A 17,243-nucleotide genomic window follows, 5' to 3' on the forward strand; every position below is an offset into this window, starting at 1 on the left:
CTTGCCCAGGGTCACACAGCTAGTAAGTGTTAAGTGCCTGAGGCCGGATTTGAACTCAGGTACTCCTGAATCCAGGGCCGGCGCTCTATCCACTGTGCCATCTAGCTGCCCCCGCTCCACAACATTTTAATTGTTTCTTTCTGGCTACTTACAATATTTCTCTTTGACCTTGGAGCTCTAGAATTTGGCTATAATATCCTGGGAGTTTTCATTTTGGGATCTCTTTCATGAGGTGATCAGTGGATTCTTCTAGATCTAAGATATTGAGGCAGTTTTCCTTGACAGTTTCTTAAAATGGGGGTGTCTAGGCTCTTTATTTTTGATCATGGCTCTTAGGTAATCCAATAATTCTTAAATTATCTCTCCTCAATATATTTTCCAGGCCAGTTTTTTTTTTTTCTGATGAGCTATTTCACATTTTCTTCTAATTTTTCATTCTTTTGACTTTGTTTTATTGCCTCTTGAAGTTTCATGTAATCATTAGTTTCTGCTTGCCCAATTCTAATTTTTAAAGAATTATTTTCTTCAGTAAGTTTTTGTGCCTCTTTTTCTATTTGACCAATTCTTCTTTTTAAGTAAGTCTTTTCTTCAGTCAATTTTTGTGCCTCTTTTGCCATTAGGATAATTCTGTTTTTTAAGGTATCATTTTCTTCAGTAATTTTTTGTGCCTCTTTTACCAAGTTGTTAAATCTCTTCATAATTTTCTTGAATCACCCTTATTTCCTTTCCCAATTTTTCCTCTACTACTCTTATTGCTTTCTTTAATTCTTCCAGGAATTCTTGCTTACCTTGGGTCCAATTAGCATTTTTCTTTGTGGCTTTTCTTGTAACTGTTTTCATATTGTTGTCTTCTAAGTTTATTTCTTGGTCTTCCCTACCACCATAGTAGCTTTTTATGGTCAAGTCCTTTTTTGCTGTTTGTTCATTTTCCCAACCTATTTCTTGACTTTGAACTTTATTTTAAAGTTGGACTCTGATCACCTGGGATAGGGAGGCACTATGCCAGGCTTTAGGCTTTTTCATGCTACTTTAAGAGTTAAATTTTTTGGTGGGGGAGGCAGGCGTGCAAGTTTTCGGTGCTTCCAAGCTGATATGATCTGGGAAAAGGTATGGTTACTGCTTTCTTGGTCTTTATCCAGGAATGACTTCTGCTCCCCTGTAGCCAAAAGTGCTAGCATTCCTCTTGGTCCTGGAACTATGACCACCTCCCCTGTTCTCCTGCAGCCACAAACACTAGTGCTCCTCTCCACCTTCAAACTATGACTAGGCCCCCTACTTGCTTGTGACCAACCCCAAACACTCCTGTAACTGCACCCCAGATCTAAGTATGGACAATAGAGTTGCCAATTCGTGCCAACTGCTTTCAGTGTCAGCAAAAGTTCCTTTGTAATCTCTTTCCAACTAGTTGTCCAATCTTACTATCTTCTGGAACAAGAGCTTTGGAAGTGCTGTTTTAGAAGCCACTGCTTGTGCTGCTGCTACTCTAGGTAGGCTCACATCTGGGTGTCACAGACCTCTCCTGCCAAATTCCTAAGTTGTCTTAGGCTGTAAAAATGTCTCTCTCTTACCTTTTCTTGACTCTGCTGCTCCAAAATTTGATCTGAGGGGAGATTTTAAAGTTGCTTGGAGGGGGAATGTTGGAGCATTCAGCCGAGTTGTTATCTTATTCTTCCATCTTGCCTGTGCCCCACAAGATTATGACTCTTTTGGGGGGGGTGAGGCAATTGGGGTTAAGTGACTTGCCCAGGGTCACACAGCTAGTAAGTGTTAAGTGTCTGAGGCAGGATTTGAACTCAGGTCCTCCTGACTCCAGGGCTGGTGCTCTATCCACTGCGCCACCTAGCTGCTCCATGACTCTTTTAAAAGATACTTTTGCCAGCTTGAGTCTCAGGTAGAAGCAGCTGGGAAAGCCCAAAGTTTTCTGCTTATCTCCATTTTGGCCTTTGCTTAATCATTAACCCAACTACCTAGTGAAATGATTCCTCCCAGAGACAACTAGGCAGCTGCTCCAGTCCCACAGCTCAGAGCCCTCAAAAGGTACTGATGCTTGTTTTTTCATTGGAGGTAAAGCTCCACTATCTCCCCTCTACAATTCAACATCCACCTGAACAAGGGAGCTCTGCACAGCAACATAAATGGGCGTTTCTCAGGTTTTCTATGGTGTAAGCTTGCAGGTCCACTGTAGCCCATGGAGACAGCTTAGGCTAAATGAAGAGGTTACAGCCACCAGGCAGAGAGGCAGCAGTTCAGAAGCTGGGGCTGAGGCAGACAGATGATGGAGCCAGGCATCATTTAGAGCAGTTCTCCTGGGGCAAAGAGCAATTGGCACAGGATTGCCTTGGTGGTTTGGGAAATCATCACTTAGCCAGAAGAAACAGCCAAGCATACTGTTCTTTGGGTCATGTGAGGGACCCAAAGAAGGGACCAAAGGAGGGAAAATGGCAGAGGCAAAAAAGGACAAGATTACTGTGAGTAGTGCAATTTGGCTAGGACATAAAGTGTGAAAGGAGGAATGGTTGGAAATAAGACTAGGAAGTCTTAATAATAATAATAAATTGGACTCTGGTTGTCAAAAAGCTTGAGTGCCAGACCTAGGAGGCTTCATTACTAGGAAGGTACTAAAGATTTTGGGGCAGGCAGGTGACATAATCAGAGTAGTGCATTAGGAAGATAAGAAGGGCTATGATATGGCATAAAAAGTAGGGAGAGAGGAAATCTGTAGGAAACCTACTTGGGATGCTATTTTAAAAGTCTAGGTGAAAAGTGATGATGCTAACCTGAGATATTAGAGCTAGAACTGGGAAGGACTGTAGAAGCTACATAGTCTTTCTCTCCCCCCCCCCTCATGTTACAGATGAGGGAGCTGAGGCGAACAGGGGTTAAATGACTAGACCAAGGTCATCTAGCACAAGGCTAGTGCCGGCTGGAATTTGAACCCCAAGTCTAGCACCTCCACTGTTTCCCTTGAGAACTGCCCAAGACATGAGAAGTGGGTTGAACTGGCTGGCTTCTAAAGTCTCTTCCAGCTCTGAAGTTATAATCCTGTAATCATTGAAGGCTGCATGGAGGAGGTAACACTTGAACTTACTTGACCTTGAAGGAAAAGGAAGGGAACTTGCCCATGGTCACATCGCCATTGTGTGTCAGAGGGAGGAGAGTGGCCAAAAAATTGTGAAGAAGGGTGACAGAATCTTGTATTGCTTTTCCATGCATGGAAGACATCTTATTGAAAGAGTAGCTTGTTTTAATAAATCAACTTGCTCTTTTATAACCAACAACAATCAGAACAGTGGAATTTTTTCTTCCTTACATTCAGTTGGATGACTACAAAAATGTGATCTGCTTTAGAATATTATTTGCTAAAGCATACCTATTCTCTTCTCAGATTTTCGTCAAAGATACCATCTCTAAGTATATAAATTACTCTCATAAAGGTTCGGAAACAATGGGAAATGAGGCATACAAGTCAGTAGTTATTGGTATTTCTTTGGTTGCCTTTTCTCAGTAATAATAAGGTATGACATTTTTTTCCCAAGTCTTTGGGATCCTACCTTCATTTTCTCTTTATTTTGACAGTTACTAGGTTGAATTTTTTAAAAATAAATTACTCAAAAGCTCAAGAAAAAAAAATTTAGAACAGCTTAGAAACTGAAATTTACATAGCACAACTTTCTTATAACTTTGGTATCTTGAAAGCAGGATCAGGCAATATTATGACTCCTTTTTGTGTATGTGTATGTGACAAATATGTACAGTCAAGCAAAACAAATTTCCACATTGGCCATTTCCAAAATATCTCATTTTATATTTTGCATTCAGCACCTGTCTGTCAGGGACAGAGGAACATTCTTCATCACTGGTCATCTGGCCTGATTGGTCATTGTGTTAATTGTTAACATTTCCTCCCACTTTCCCCAAAATTACACTGATTTTCCCTTGGAATTAAAGTTTTATTTCTTTGCTTTTATATTTGTTATTTTCCCCTAGTAGAATAGAAGATATTTGAGGGTAGAAACTATATTCATCTTTGTCTTTTTATCACCAGCATGTGGCACAATGCATGACATATAGTAGATGTCTAATATAAATGGATTTTAAGTGAATAAGTGAGTCAAAGACTATAACTACGATGGAAATTATACATGGTTTAATGAGTCCTGGAAAGGCTGAAGGGAATGTGTGGTTATCTCTGGCCAAAATAGTTTACTGGTCAATTCAGTAACCCTACATATACAACTTTCATAGTAGTCTTCAAGTCCATAAGGACTTAAATGTAAAAGAGTAAGTGGGTTAACATGGAAGCATAAAGAATTTAGATTAGAATTAAGGAAGACTTTCTAAAAGTAATTGTTAAAATCTAAACCAGGTTATTGAGATTAGTTGTAGAATCTTTTTTTCCTTAGTGGGAGGGGATGGTTTTCTTTCCTTTTAAAAAAAAGCTATTGATATCCTTTTTTTTTTTAGATCACCAACATTTCCCCCAGTATCCTTCCCTTAACCCCTCCAAGAAAGTCATCCTATATAACAAATAATGTTTTTTTTGAAAAAAATTGGGATAGCTAGGTGGCACAGTGAATAGAATGCTGGGCCTGGAGTCAGGAAGACTGATCTTCCTGAGTTCAAATCTGGCCTCAGACACTTACTACCTGTGTGACACTGAGCAAGTCACTTAACTCTGTTTGCCTCAGTTTCTTCATCTGTAAAAATAAGCTGGAGAAGAAAATGGCAAACTTCTCCACTATTTTTGCCAAGAAAATTCCAAAAAGGGTCACAAAGAGAAGCAACTGAAATGACAGAACAACAAAAAAAGGCATAGCTCAAAAGAAAAGATATAAGTAGATACCACCTTTTTCAGACGTGAGGTCCACAACTATTGTACATTGCACATATTTTCAAACTTTTTTCAATATATGGATCATTTCTGCTGATTTTCCCCTCTTTTTCATTTTTTTGGTCTTTATAATAACTTAATACTTTTAAGATATGATGAAAAGAACATTAACCTTGGAGTCAGAAGGAGGCTACTCGTACGGCCTTGAAGAAATCACTTTGCCATCGTGGGCCTTCATTTCCTTATCTACAAAATAAAGATGATCTCCAAGGCCTAATGGTCCATGGCCCTTTTGGCAAAGGTCCTGACTCTGAAATCAAAGGATTTGAATGAAAGTTCTTCTATTGATTAATACCTGTATTGATGTTGGGCAAGAAACTTAACCTCTTTGGGTCTCAGTTTACTCATCCATAAAAAGGAGGAAATGAAGCATGATTTCTGAAGTCTCTTACAGTTCTAAATCTATGATCCTATAAACCTTGTTGAAAACATGTATTGTATACGCCTATCAGTCCTCTAGGAGATGTGGGTGTCCCCTCCACTGATTTAGAAGATAAAGATTTGATCATTTCATAAGTTGCTTTGGCCAAAATGTATTTTTTAAAAATTAAAACCTAATGGCTTGGGGCAGCTAGATGGAGCAGTGGATAGAGCACCGGCCCTGGAGTCAGGAGGACCTGAGTTCAAATCCGGCCTCAGACACTTAACACTTACTACCTGTGTGACCCTGGGCAAGTCACTTAACCCCAATTGCCTCACCAAAACCAAAACAAAACCAAAAAACCTAATGGCTCATAAAATGTAGGCTCCTCGAAGACAGGGACAGGTTTGATTTCTGTCACATTGCCAATGCTTAGAATATAGTAGGAGCTTAACAAATGCCTGCTGTTTGACTGAATGGTCCTATTTATGGGGAATGCAGTGCATTGCTAGGCCCATGATTGAAGCCTCCCCATCTTGAGGAGGACCTGACAGAATTTGTGCTTCAGTCTCATAATCATTGAGAGCCCAGGTTTGTATTCATGGCATCATGAGGTGTGGGAGGAAGATTTTTGTGGAGCACTGGAAGACTTTAGCTAAGAAAGAAAATGATAAAAATAGAATATTTCCTTGTGAGTCTCAGAACCTCCCTCCCTTCCTTCCTTCCTTCCTCCCTCCCTCCCTCCCTCCCTCCCTCCCTCCCTTCCTTCCTTCCTTCCTTCCTTCCTTCCGCATTATTTGAATCTCTAGATGGTTGTGGGAATTTTTAATAATGAAGAATGTAGATGAAGAAGACATCTGTTTGTCAGTTAAATCTAAATGGATGTTTCCCTCCTTTATCATTTGGTATACAAAGAATTGTGTTTAGCATTAAGCTGCTGTAGAAACTGTTATTTTATTTGCTATGCATATTCAAAAAGAAGACACTTGGGTCAGTGGATAGATGGCTGCTGACTTTGGAACTAGCACACCTAATGGAAGAGGGGGAAAACATTCCCTGCATGGCTGAAATTTCTAGTCCAGCCTCAAACCACACCCCCTACCCCTGTAAAAAATGTATTCAAGGGGCAGCTAGATGGCGTAGTGGTTAAAGCACAGGCCCTGGATTCAGGAGTACCTGAGTTCAAATCTGGCCTCAGACACTTGACACTTACTAGCTGTGTGACCTTGGGCAAGTCACTTAACCCCCATAGCCCTGCAAAAAAAAAAAAGAACAAAAAAAACTGTATTCAAAATCCAACTTTAAAAACAATAAGGTTTCTTTTTTTATTCCTCTGAAAAGAAAGATGTCTTCTGTTTTATTTTAAATACAAAGCACAATGAACTTCTGTCAACAGCTTGCGTTTGAAACCATGCAGTTTTGCAGGCCAACATGCATTATCTGTAATTAGAGTTCTTGAAAAGCTTTTAGCATTTTTTCTTCCCAAATTTTAAAATAATACATTTATTACACGTTGTCGACATTTCAGAGAATAGTAACGATCACAGGTCAAATACTAAACCATCTTTGGACTGAACAATGAGAGTCCTTTATCACCAAATAGCGTCTAACTGGATAAAAGAACTGGGATGAACCATAGGGAGGAGCCATTGATTGACCCATCAGCCAACAGACATTCAGCACCTAGAAGGATAATTGTTTCATGCTGTCTTCTCCCTCACTGTAGCCAGGTAGGATAGGCCCACAAAGCTTTCACTTTCCACCCACATTGTCCCCATCAAAAATAGCAATACTGGGTCAGACTAACAGTCAGCCAGCCACATTTTATGTTTCTCTGGCCCCAGGAGATGCTTTGTGGCAACAAAGTCCTTTGCTGGATTAGCTCCTTACCCACACCCAGTAAGATGGCTGACATTTAGAATAAGAATAATAACTCATCTTTACGTAGTGCATTAAAGTTTACAAAGCCCTTTGCTCCTCATCTGATCTTCGCAACAACCCTCTGAAGGAGGTAGCTCAAGTATCTGTTTTACGGTGGAGAAAACTGAAGCTCAGAATGATTAAGTGATTTGCCCAAGGTCACACAGCTACTCAAGCTGGGATTCAAACCCAAGTCTTGTGACTCCACATCCAGTATTCTTTCCACTACCTCATAGCTAAGCAGCCTAGTGGGCAGGGTGATAGTAGTTCAGGTCCCTTCTGTGGTCCCGTGAAGTCAGAGATTTGTGAATTCCTTGGTATGTCTTTCCATCAGTGATGCAAATTTCAGTCTGTCATAATAGAATGTCTTCAGTTGCTCTGGCCAAAAGCCCCTTGCCCCTGCCTCTTCTCATCCCTACTTCCTTCCTACAAGAGTCCTCTGCTGATTCCCCCAGTTGTTAGTGTCCCTTTCTTCCAATTGTTTTGGATTCACTTTTATGTGTGCGTTATTCCTCCAGTAAAATGTAAGCTTCCTGAGGGCAAGGATTGTTTAATTTTTGTCTTTGTATTCCCAGTGCCTGGCATGTAGGGATAGACATTAGTACTAGACCAACAATTTACCTTTTTTTTGGCTGGGCAGCGAGGGTGAAGTGACTTGCCCAGGGTCACACAGCTATTAAGTGTCAAGTGTCTGAGGCTGGATTTGAACTCAGGTCCTCCTGAATCCAGGGCCGGTGCTTTATCCACTGCGCCACTCAGCTGCCCCCAGACCAGCAATTTAATTGTCATAGGCAACTCACCAGAGCTCATCTATTGATGAAGGTTGGTATAACATAATGCAACAACATATAGCCTCAGGATTTTGCGTGCAGCACTGAGAGTTAACCTCAGGCCTTGTCCAGGGTTACACAGTGGACTTGAACCTGGGTCTTCCTGTCTTTGATGGTGGCTCTCTGTTCACTCTGTTGGTCTTCCTTTGTTGTGTCGTTTTTCAATCACGTCTGACCCTTGGTGACCCCATTAGAGGTTTTCTTGGCAGAGATACTGAAGTGGTTTGCCATTTCCTTCTCCAGCTCATTTTATATATGAGCAAACTGAGGCAAACAGGAGTAAGTGACTTGCCCAGGGTCACACAATTAGTAAGTGTCTGAGGCCAGATTTGAACTCAGGAAAATGAGTCTTACTGACTTCGGGCCCAGCAATCTGGGCACTGTCACACCTAGCTACCACACTGCCTCTTGTCACATAAATAAATGCTCTTTGAATAAAATTAAATTGAATGTTAGTGATTAGCCTCCCTGAACTTAAAACACCTGAGTTAATAGGCCTGTACTCAGTCTTTCTAGCTTATGCTGTGGGTGTGGCTTAATGTCATAGCTATGCCATGCTCAGGGTTCAGATTTAAATTAGGTTTCTTTATTATAGCCTTTAAAATAAAGACACTTGGGGACTATAAAGGAGTAGGTCATTTAAATCAAATGCATACCTCCTCCACCATTCTAATGGCAATCAAATTTCTTCACTTCCCAATGTTCCTCGATTTCTCCTGGAATTCAAAAATGGCTAAAAGGTTGGGGGGGGGGAGAAGCTAGTTTGATTTCTTGTTGAGGTGAGTGTTTCATTTTGTTAATTTTTAAAAGTTTCTGGAACCAGGACCCAGATGGCACATGGATTTATTCTCAACTTACAGCAATAGAGCCCAGCCTAGAAATGCAAGGTGTACAGAAGGGCTCTTTGACCTGGGCTTTTTGCCCAGCTGCTGGGTAAGTAAGTCCCTTCTCATTTCCCAGCTGCTCTCCAGCTTCCTGATGCTGTTTTGTTTTTCTTTTGAACTTGAGGAGCAGACCCAACTTTCCCTGGCTGGGTCTGATTACTCCTCGGTTGAGGACAGATAACCTTCCAAGTTACACTTGGCCCAGAAGCAGCTGTGGCTGTTTTCAGTTTCAGCCTTGATTCCATTCTCTCTCACTGGCATGAGAGACGGAGGGCTTTTGACCCCGTTTTCTAGGGGTACCTTTTAGGGGAAGGTCTCTGTCCACTCTCTCCCATCCCTGGACTCTGGCCAGTAGAAATCATTAGAATTAAATGGGACCTTTATTCTACAAATGAAGACCCAGGTTAATGAAGCAAGTTATCCAGGGAAATGAAAGTAGTCAGGGTCACAGTTGCCAAAATAACCTTCTTGAGCCCCAATTCTGACCATGTTCACTCACACACACACACACACACACACACACACACACACACACACACAGAGTCAAAATCTTTAGTGGAACTCTGTACAATCAAATAAAAATCCCTTAACCTGGAATTTAAGGTTCCAACATTGTTTCACCCTGCTCCTCTTTAGAAGTTCTTCATTCCAGACAAATTGGGTTATTAGCTTCCCTCATCACATTAATGCTCTCCATCTTCCATGGCTGAATATACTCCTCCCCCCCCTTGCCTGAATAATTCCCTCCATGCCTGTAGCAATACTTCCCCCTTCAGTGCTCAGCCGATGGCCTATATCTTCCCAGAAACTTTCTCTTATTCCTAGGAGCTATGAGGGACCTTCTAGGGAAACTCCTCCATTTTACAGTCAAGAAAACTGGGATCCAGACAGGAAGTGACTTGCCCAAAGGCACACAGTCAAGACCTGAACCCAGGTCCACTGATTCCATGTACAATACTCATTCCCACCACATACCTCCAAATACTTACATACCACCTCCAAAATAAAGGCAACTCGGTGGTGCAGTGGATAGAGTACCAAGGCCTAGCATCAGGTAACTCATCTTGGTGGGTTTACTAACTGTGTGACCCTGAATAAGTGACGTAACCTGTTTGCTTCAGTTTTCTCTTCTGGAATAAATGATCTGGAAAAGGAAATAAGGTCTGAAAGGATACATTGAGGACTCCAACAATTACATTTTTGCTGTCTCTTTCACTTTTAATTTAAATATTTAGATGCTATTAAAATAGGTGCATATGTATTAAGTAATGATATTATTTCCTTGTCTGTTTTCTTTAATCCTAATGCATTTTCCCTGTTTATCTCTTCTGACTGTTTATTTTTATTCTTACTTTCTCTAAGATCCTGATTTAGACATCTGTCTGTGTTGTGAATACATCAAAATTTATAATTTTATGACCTTAAGCCTAGGATTGCAGATATAATTTTTTCAGTCACTGAGCAGCAGCTAAAAAAAGTCTGAGTTCCAGATTTTACTATAATAAATGGCACAAAATGGTGGTTACATTGAATTTTTGTTTGTTTGTTTGTTTTTTCGGGGCAATGAGGATTAAGTGACTTGCCCAGGGTCACACAGCTAGTAAGTGTCAAGTGTCTGAGGCTGGATTTGAACTTAGGTCCTCCTGAATCCAGGGCTGGTACTTTATCCACTGCACCACCTAGCTGCCCCCATTTTTGTTTGTTTGTTTGTTTGTTTGGGTTACATTGAATTTTAATAAGAGACATGTCAATATGTTAAAATTTAACTGTCCAAGGATGTTTTTAGCATTTATATTTCTGCAGTCATTAAAGCTTAAAAACTATACTGATGGGGCAGCTAGGTGGCACAGTAGATAGAGCACCGGCCCTGGATTCAGGAGGACCTGAGTTCAAATTCGGCCTCAGACACTTGACACTTACTAGCTATGTGACCCTGGTCAAGTCACTTAACCCCAATTGCCTCAACAACAAAAACCCCAAAATCAAAAAAGTATACTGACTTTTGGGATTCCCTGTATTTGACTTCCTCTGTAACCTTTGAAGATATTAAGATTCTAAAAGAATATTTATGTCTTTGTTTTATTACTTTATAATTATGTCATCATTGTCTAGCCTCTTCTAGCTGGTCAAATGTATTTACCTTTCTAAGTATCTACTCAGCCCTGCTCTTCAGCAGCTAGAAAAGGATTTGGAGTCAAGAAAACCCAATCAGTTCAATCCTTTCCTTAGACATTATTGGAATGACCCTAATAAAAACTTTTAATTTCTCAGTGCCTCAGTTTCTTTATCTGTAAAATAGATATAAAAGCACCTACTTCCCAGAATTGTTTAGAGGATCAAATGTGTGTGTATGTGTGTGTGTGTGTATGTATAGTGCTTTCCTTTAAATGCTATATAAATGCAAGTGCTTGAAAGTTCTCTTATTATAGTAAAAATCCATTTTTTCTTCTTGTGGGATGATATTCAGGGCAAACTGTTCTATCTTCCTTTTTTTCTTCTCTTATATAATTATATTTAGGGTAAATTATTCTTGGTTTTAAGTCTTTATCTTTTGCCTTTTGGAATATCATGAAACATTCCCCTCCTTTTTGTCAATAGCACCGAACAAGTCTTGTCTATTTTGACATGTTCCTTGGTACTTGAATTCTTTCTTTCCGGCTCCTTGCAGTATTTTTTCATTGATAAGCAAGCTCTTAATTTTGGCTATGGCATGCCAGGGGATTTTCATTTTCAGGTTTCTTTCAGGGGGGAATCTTTCTGATTTCACTTTAACTTCTGCTTCTCATAGTTCTTGAGCAGTTTTCTTTTGTGACACTGAAATACAGTAGCCAGAGTTTTTGTTTGGCCCTGGTTTTCGGAGATGTTGATGCTTATTATGTTATTTCTCCTTCCCCTCTTTTCTAGAAACTGAAACTGAGAAGAGAAGGAAAAGATTATTTTCTTATTTAACCTTAAGATAATGGGGAAATATTTTGGTATTTTTTTTTAATTGACACACTCTGAGGTCTTTATGGTCCGTGTTTCCTCCATAAACATTCAGCATATGGAAACTCTGTCCAGAGGCTTCTCTGACGCCTCCTATGAGCTGGAGGTGAACTGGGCTCCTTACTGTGCTCAGGCTAGAGAAGGATTGAGTATGAACAATGCTCTGTGTACCAATTCTCCAAATGCCAGCCTAGCTTTGTTTGGAGAAATGGATTACCATAGGGATGGCTTCTAGATGCTTCTGTTTGTTCTCCCTCACAGTTTGGGAGGCTTTGAATTTGTTTAGGTAGCCAAACTCCCCGTAATGATGAACTCCTGAAGCAGTGGTATATATAAATGCTAAACTCTCCCTTGTCTTTCTTTCCTTGCTCTGGTCTGGGCCTAATGGCTGTAAATGGGGGAGAACTTCACCAGAATAGTAGTGAGACAAGGAAATGAAATTTCACAGCTCCAGACTCATTAAAGTACTAGGACTTTGATTCCCCTGAATATTTGCACAGTACTTGTTCAAGTAAAATACCAAGGCATTTTGACAAGCAGAATCTTATGTAATATAATTAAATTAATGAGGCTTTCTACTCATTTGGAATTTGTGATAAATCAGAGACAAACTGGTGTGAAATTTACCTTTCTAGTGACTAAGAAGAAATGAGTGACCATGTAAATTAATAATGTGAATGGGATGGGGGTGGGAAGAAGATGTGTAAACTTAAGAAAACACTGTTTTCAAGCATTCTCATGCTCTTCAGTATTTTCAGTGTTCACAATTAGTATATTAAATTAGTCTTACCTAGTTCCCAAAGTATTCTCCTTCTAGATAGTTTTTTTTTTCCTTTTAAAAATTAAGTTGGGGCAGCTAGGTGGCTCAGTGGATAGAGCACTGGCCCTGGAGTCAGGAGGACCTGAGTTCAAATTTGGCCTCAGACACTTAACACTTACTACCTGTGTGACCCTGGGCAAGTCACTTAACCCCAATTGCCTCACAAAAAACAAACAAACAAAAACAAAATTAAGTTAACATTTATTTTTCAATTAACAAATAATTGTTTTTTCTTCCTTCCCTCCCACCCAGAGTTATGCTGGTCAGTACTTAATAACTGGCTTTCAGAAAAACAACAACAAAAAAACACTGCATACTTTTAAGTTTAATCTGCATTATTCACATTTTCTATATGAATTTTTTTACATCTAGAAAATTAACAAAACAATCCATACCTGATTTGTAGCATTTGCCCGTTTCTATGCTGACACTGAAATTTGAACAATTGGCTCTGGGAGCCCTGAACCCACCCCTAATTAAAAAGAAAATAAAAATCTAGGTGTGTGGGGTTGTTGTTTTTTCAATTACACTTTCTTTAAATTAAAAAAAAAAAAGTAAATTTGAGATACTGCCATACATAAAGCACAGTGCTAGGCAAGATGTGAGCTTAGCTCTTGTAACTGTAAATATAATTCAAAGTAACAAACTACATTTCAGTCAGTCAATTAACAAGAAGCCAGTAAGCACCTACAAGTCCCAGGCACTGGTCCAAGGGCTGTGGATCACAAATACAAAGAATGAAACAATCCCTGCTCTCAAGGAGAGTGTGGTAAAAGAGAATGTGTTTTATTTTTGATACATTGAGTTTGAGATATCTAGTTCTAAATATCCATTGGGCAATGACTGAAGCTCAGGGGAGAGTCTGGACCTAGATAAAGAGATCTATGAGTCACTGGCATAGAGACAATAATTAAGCCCATGAAAGAAAAGGAAGTCACTAAAAGAATGCATAGAGGGAGGTCCTTGGATGGAGCCTTGAGTAACACCCACTACTTAGAAGTAGGATATGAATAATGAGCTATTGAAGGAAATAACTAGGAGCTATGATATAGATAATGAGCTATTGAGTGAGACAATTATGAGGTATGATATGGATGACAGGCTACGGCAGGAGACAGAGAAGGGGCAATCAGAGAGGTAGAGGGGGAAAATCCGTGGTTTCAAAGCCTTTGTGGTGTTGGGTATATTGATTGAGGCATTCTTGGAATCAGAAAGATTGTATATAGTATAAACCTCTGTTTAAACCAACTCTTTGATTACCCAAGTGACTCTGGAAAGACTGAGGTAAAATGGAAAAGACTTTGAATTTGAAGTCATGGGACTTTAGGCCAAATTCAGGCTTTTCTACTTACACCTTTGGGACCTTGGGCAGTCACTTAATCTCAGGTCCCTCATCTCTAAATTAAGGGTTGGACTAGAACACCTTGAAAAGGTGATCCTTCCTACTATTAATCTATGATCTGAAGTTAGAGAAGAGTTGCTGAGTTATAACAATAATAATGATAGCTAAACATTTATATAGTGGCTGCTATGTGTCAGGCACAATGCTAAGCACTTTAAAATATTATCTCATTTGATCTTCCCAACAACCCTGGGAGATAGAGCACCCATAGAGTACCTATTCTTTGATTATCATCCCCTCCTTAGGACAGAGGAAGTGGAGGCAGATAAAGGTTAAGTGAATTACTCAGGTCACACAGCTAGGAAGTGTATGAGGGTGAGTCTGAACTCCAGTCTTCCTTACATCAAGCTTAGCATTCTATGGAGTGTGTCACTTAGCTGCATTTTAGAGATGGATTTTTCTCGTAGTACATGGACCAAATGACAGGTCTGGCCCTAAGAATAATTAAGGAGTTTTTTTTCTAATCATTCATTCATTCATTCATTTGTTTAGAACTAATATAGATTGACTTCCCCCAATATTTTCTGAAAATGAGATTTTTAACTATCTATACAAATATGATTGCTTCAAATAGTGATTTTTTTGTGTGTTTTTATTGTTAATGCGTATCCTTGCTCATCTCATTCACTATTTAAAGCATAGTCATGTTTTCACTTATCTCTGGCTTCCTTTCCCCCATAGGTCATGAAAACATACCACATGTATCATGCAGAAAGCATCAGTGCAGAAAGCAAATTAAAAGAAGCAGAAAAACAGGAAGAAAAACAAATTGGGCGGTCCGGGGACCCTGTCTTTCACATCCGACTAGAAGAGAGGCATCAGAGGAGGAGTTCTGTGAAGAAGATTGAGAAAATGAAAGAAAAGGTAACTCACAAGAAGTCAGACCTGCTCCCATAGAAAATCTATGAGCTTGAGAAGGCATTGATACAGTGACTAAGATGAACATGTTTGGGCTTTATTTTGAAACTGTCTCTACTCTCAAGAGGATGATAATTGTTTTAGAAACATAAAAATCATGTAATAGCAGCTGGACATCATTTTGCGTTGAATACAAAGTATTTCGTTCAAGATGTAGAGAACTTGAAAATTAATTAAGAGGCTTTCATTGCACACGGGCCTGTGGCCAGCTGTGTAGCTGTTATTCCCTGTCGTCAGGGTAATGTGAGCTTGTAATAAATCAAATTTGAAATGTTCTTTTCTCTAAACATTTTGAGGCATTTGTACATATTAGATATATGGTTTAATTTAATAAAAATTCCTAGGGATTTTTCTATCTTTAAAAAAAAAGCTATGATTTTTTTTCATCTTCAGTTCCTATATTTTTTTTCACAGCGACAAGCAAAATATTCGGAGAATAAATTAAAATCCATCAAAGCACGGAATGAATATCTCCTAACCTTAGAAGCAACAAATGCCTCCGTGTTCAAGTACTATATCCATGACCTCTCGGATTTAATTGATGTAAGTATTTGAAATTTTGTATATTTCTTATATTTAATTAGAATGGAGAAGACAGAGTTTCAGTTGATGATTTAATTTTTAGTATTTTGTACTGTTGTGAGTTTCTGGTTGTGCAGGAAAGGAAGGCAGACACCTTTGAAAAATAGCACAGGAAGGGCTGTTGATTACAAAATGATTGTCTATAAAGTAAAGTAGAGTGCTTAGGCACTCCATTAGCCTATAAAGTGAAGTAGAGTGCTTAGGCTTAAAATCCCACCATGATGGCAGTAGTTACCACCAACAACCATGAGTTAGCTTCAGCCAACATGACACCTTCAAAGATTCTTCTCTCACTTTTGGCAGTGAAAGGCTGTTTTGGGACTTGCCAAGTATAGGTAGGATCAAAGACTGAATTATAGGATCATGGGCTAGAAGGGATCTTAGTCATAAAATCTAGTCATAAAATAGCAGAATTTCAGAGTTGGAAGGAACTTTGACAACAACAATAATAATAATTTTCTGTAGCACTTTAAAGTTTCCAAAATGCTTTACAAATATTATTTCATTTTATCCCCACAACAACTCTGGGACATGGATGCTTTTATTATTCTCATTTAATAGATTAGGAAGTTGATGTATACAGGATGTGTCCTCCATTAGACTTTCAGTTTCTTTATGGCAAAAAATGGTTGTTTCTCATCTTTATAGCTACAGGATCTATCCCAAGGGTTGTAGTGTCTTATATATAATGGGTGCTTAATATATTTTTTTCTAGAATTTAATTGAAGGTATCTCAAGTTTTAATGGAAGGGTCTTCAAAGAATATATATTAAAATTTTTATATAAATGGAATGAGATGACATTGGTGCTGTTTCATTTTCAGCTTAAATGTGAGACCATTCCAATGAAGTGTTTTCACAATTAGCCAAAACACTTCCATATTGAAAAAAAGTTGATATCAAGTGGTTGGTCACTTTTAAAGGAAGCAGCAGCAGATTAGAATGGACATATCAAAGTAGCCACATACTTTATAGGAATTTAAATTATATAACACTTTGTGGGGGGAGCAATTGAAGGTTAAGTGACTTGCCCAGGGTCACACAGCTAGTAAGTGTCAAGTGTCTGAGGCCGGATTTGAATTCTGGTCCTCCTGAATCCAGGGGTGGTGCTTTATCCACTGCGCCACCTAGCTGCCCTATATAACACTTTTGATCCTAAAAACTATCAAGTTTGACCTGTTTTGGTGAAAGAAAGAAAGAGAAAGAAAGGAGGGAGGGAGGGAAGGAAGGAAGGAAGTTCCTTGGTATTTGAATGCATGTAACTTAGAACATCAGAACTAGAAGGGATCTTAGATAGTAATCATTATTAAAAATAATAACAATAGGTAACATTTATATAGTGCTTTATAGTCTGCAAAAGGTGATATCAAGTGGTTGATTGTCACTTTTAAAGGAAGCAGTGGTTTGGAATGCATATATCAAAATGGTTGTTTATTTTATAGGAACTCAATTTACATAACACTTTTGATTCTAAAAACATCAAGTTTGACCTGTTTTGGTAGAAAATAGAAACAAGCTCCTTGGTATTTGAAAGTGTGTCACAATAGAACTAGAAGGGACCTTAAATAATAATAATTATTATTTAAAATAATAACAATAGCCAACTTTATATAGTGCTTTATGGTTTGCCTAGGGTCACACAGCTAGTATG

At 39.0% G+C, this 17,243-nt stretch overlaps 1 protein-coding gene across 2 annotated transcripts in view; it reads left to right on the plus strand.

Annotated features, from left to right (window-relative positions):
- The window catches only part of SRGAP1 (SLIT-ROBO Rho GTPase activating protein 1), a 357,119-nt gene that overhangs the window by 223,703 nt on the left and 116,173 nt on the right, over nucleotides 1–17,243 (plus strand). For both annotated transcript variants that reach the window (XM_043967043.1, XM_043967042.1), the window contains exons 5-6: nucleotides 14,775–14,957; nucleotides 15,426–15,554. In XM_043967043.1, the coding sequence (XP_043822978.1) occupies nucleotides 14,775–14,957; nucleotides 15,426–15,554 (312 nt within the window). The remainder of the gene's footprint in view (nucleotides 1–14,774; nucleotides 14,958–15,425; nucleotides 15,555–17,243) is intronic.

The sequence above is a fragment of the Dromiciops gliroides genome, chromosome 5 (assembly GCF_019393635.1).
Source record: "Dromiciops gliroides isolate mDroGli1 chromosome 5, mDroGli1.pri, whole genome shotgun sequence".
Classification (NCBI taxonomy): domain Eukaryota; kingdom Metazoa; phylum Chordata; class Mammalia; order Microbiotheria; family Microbiotheriidae; genus Dromiciops; species Dromiciops gliroides.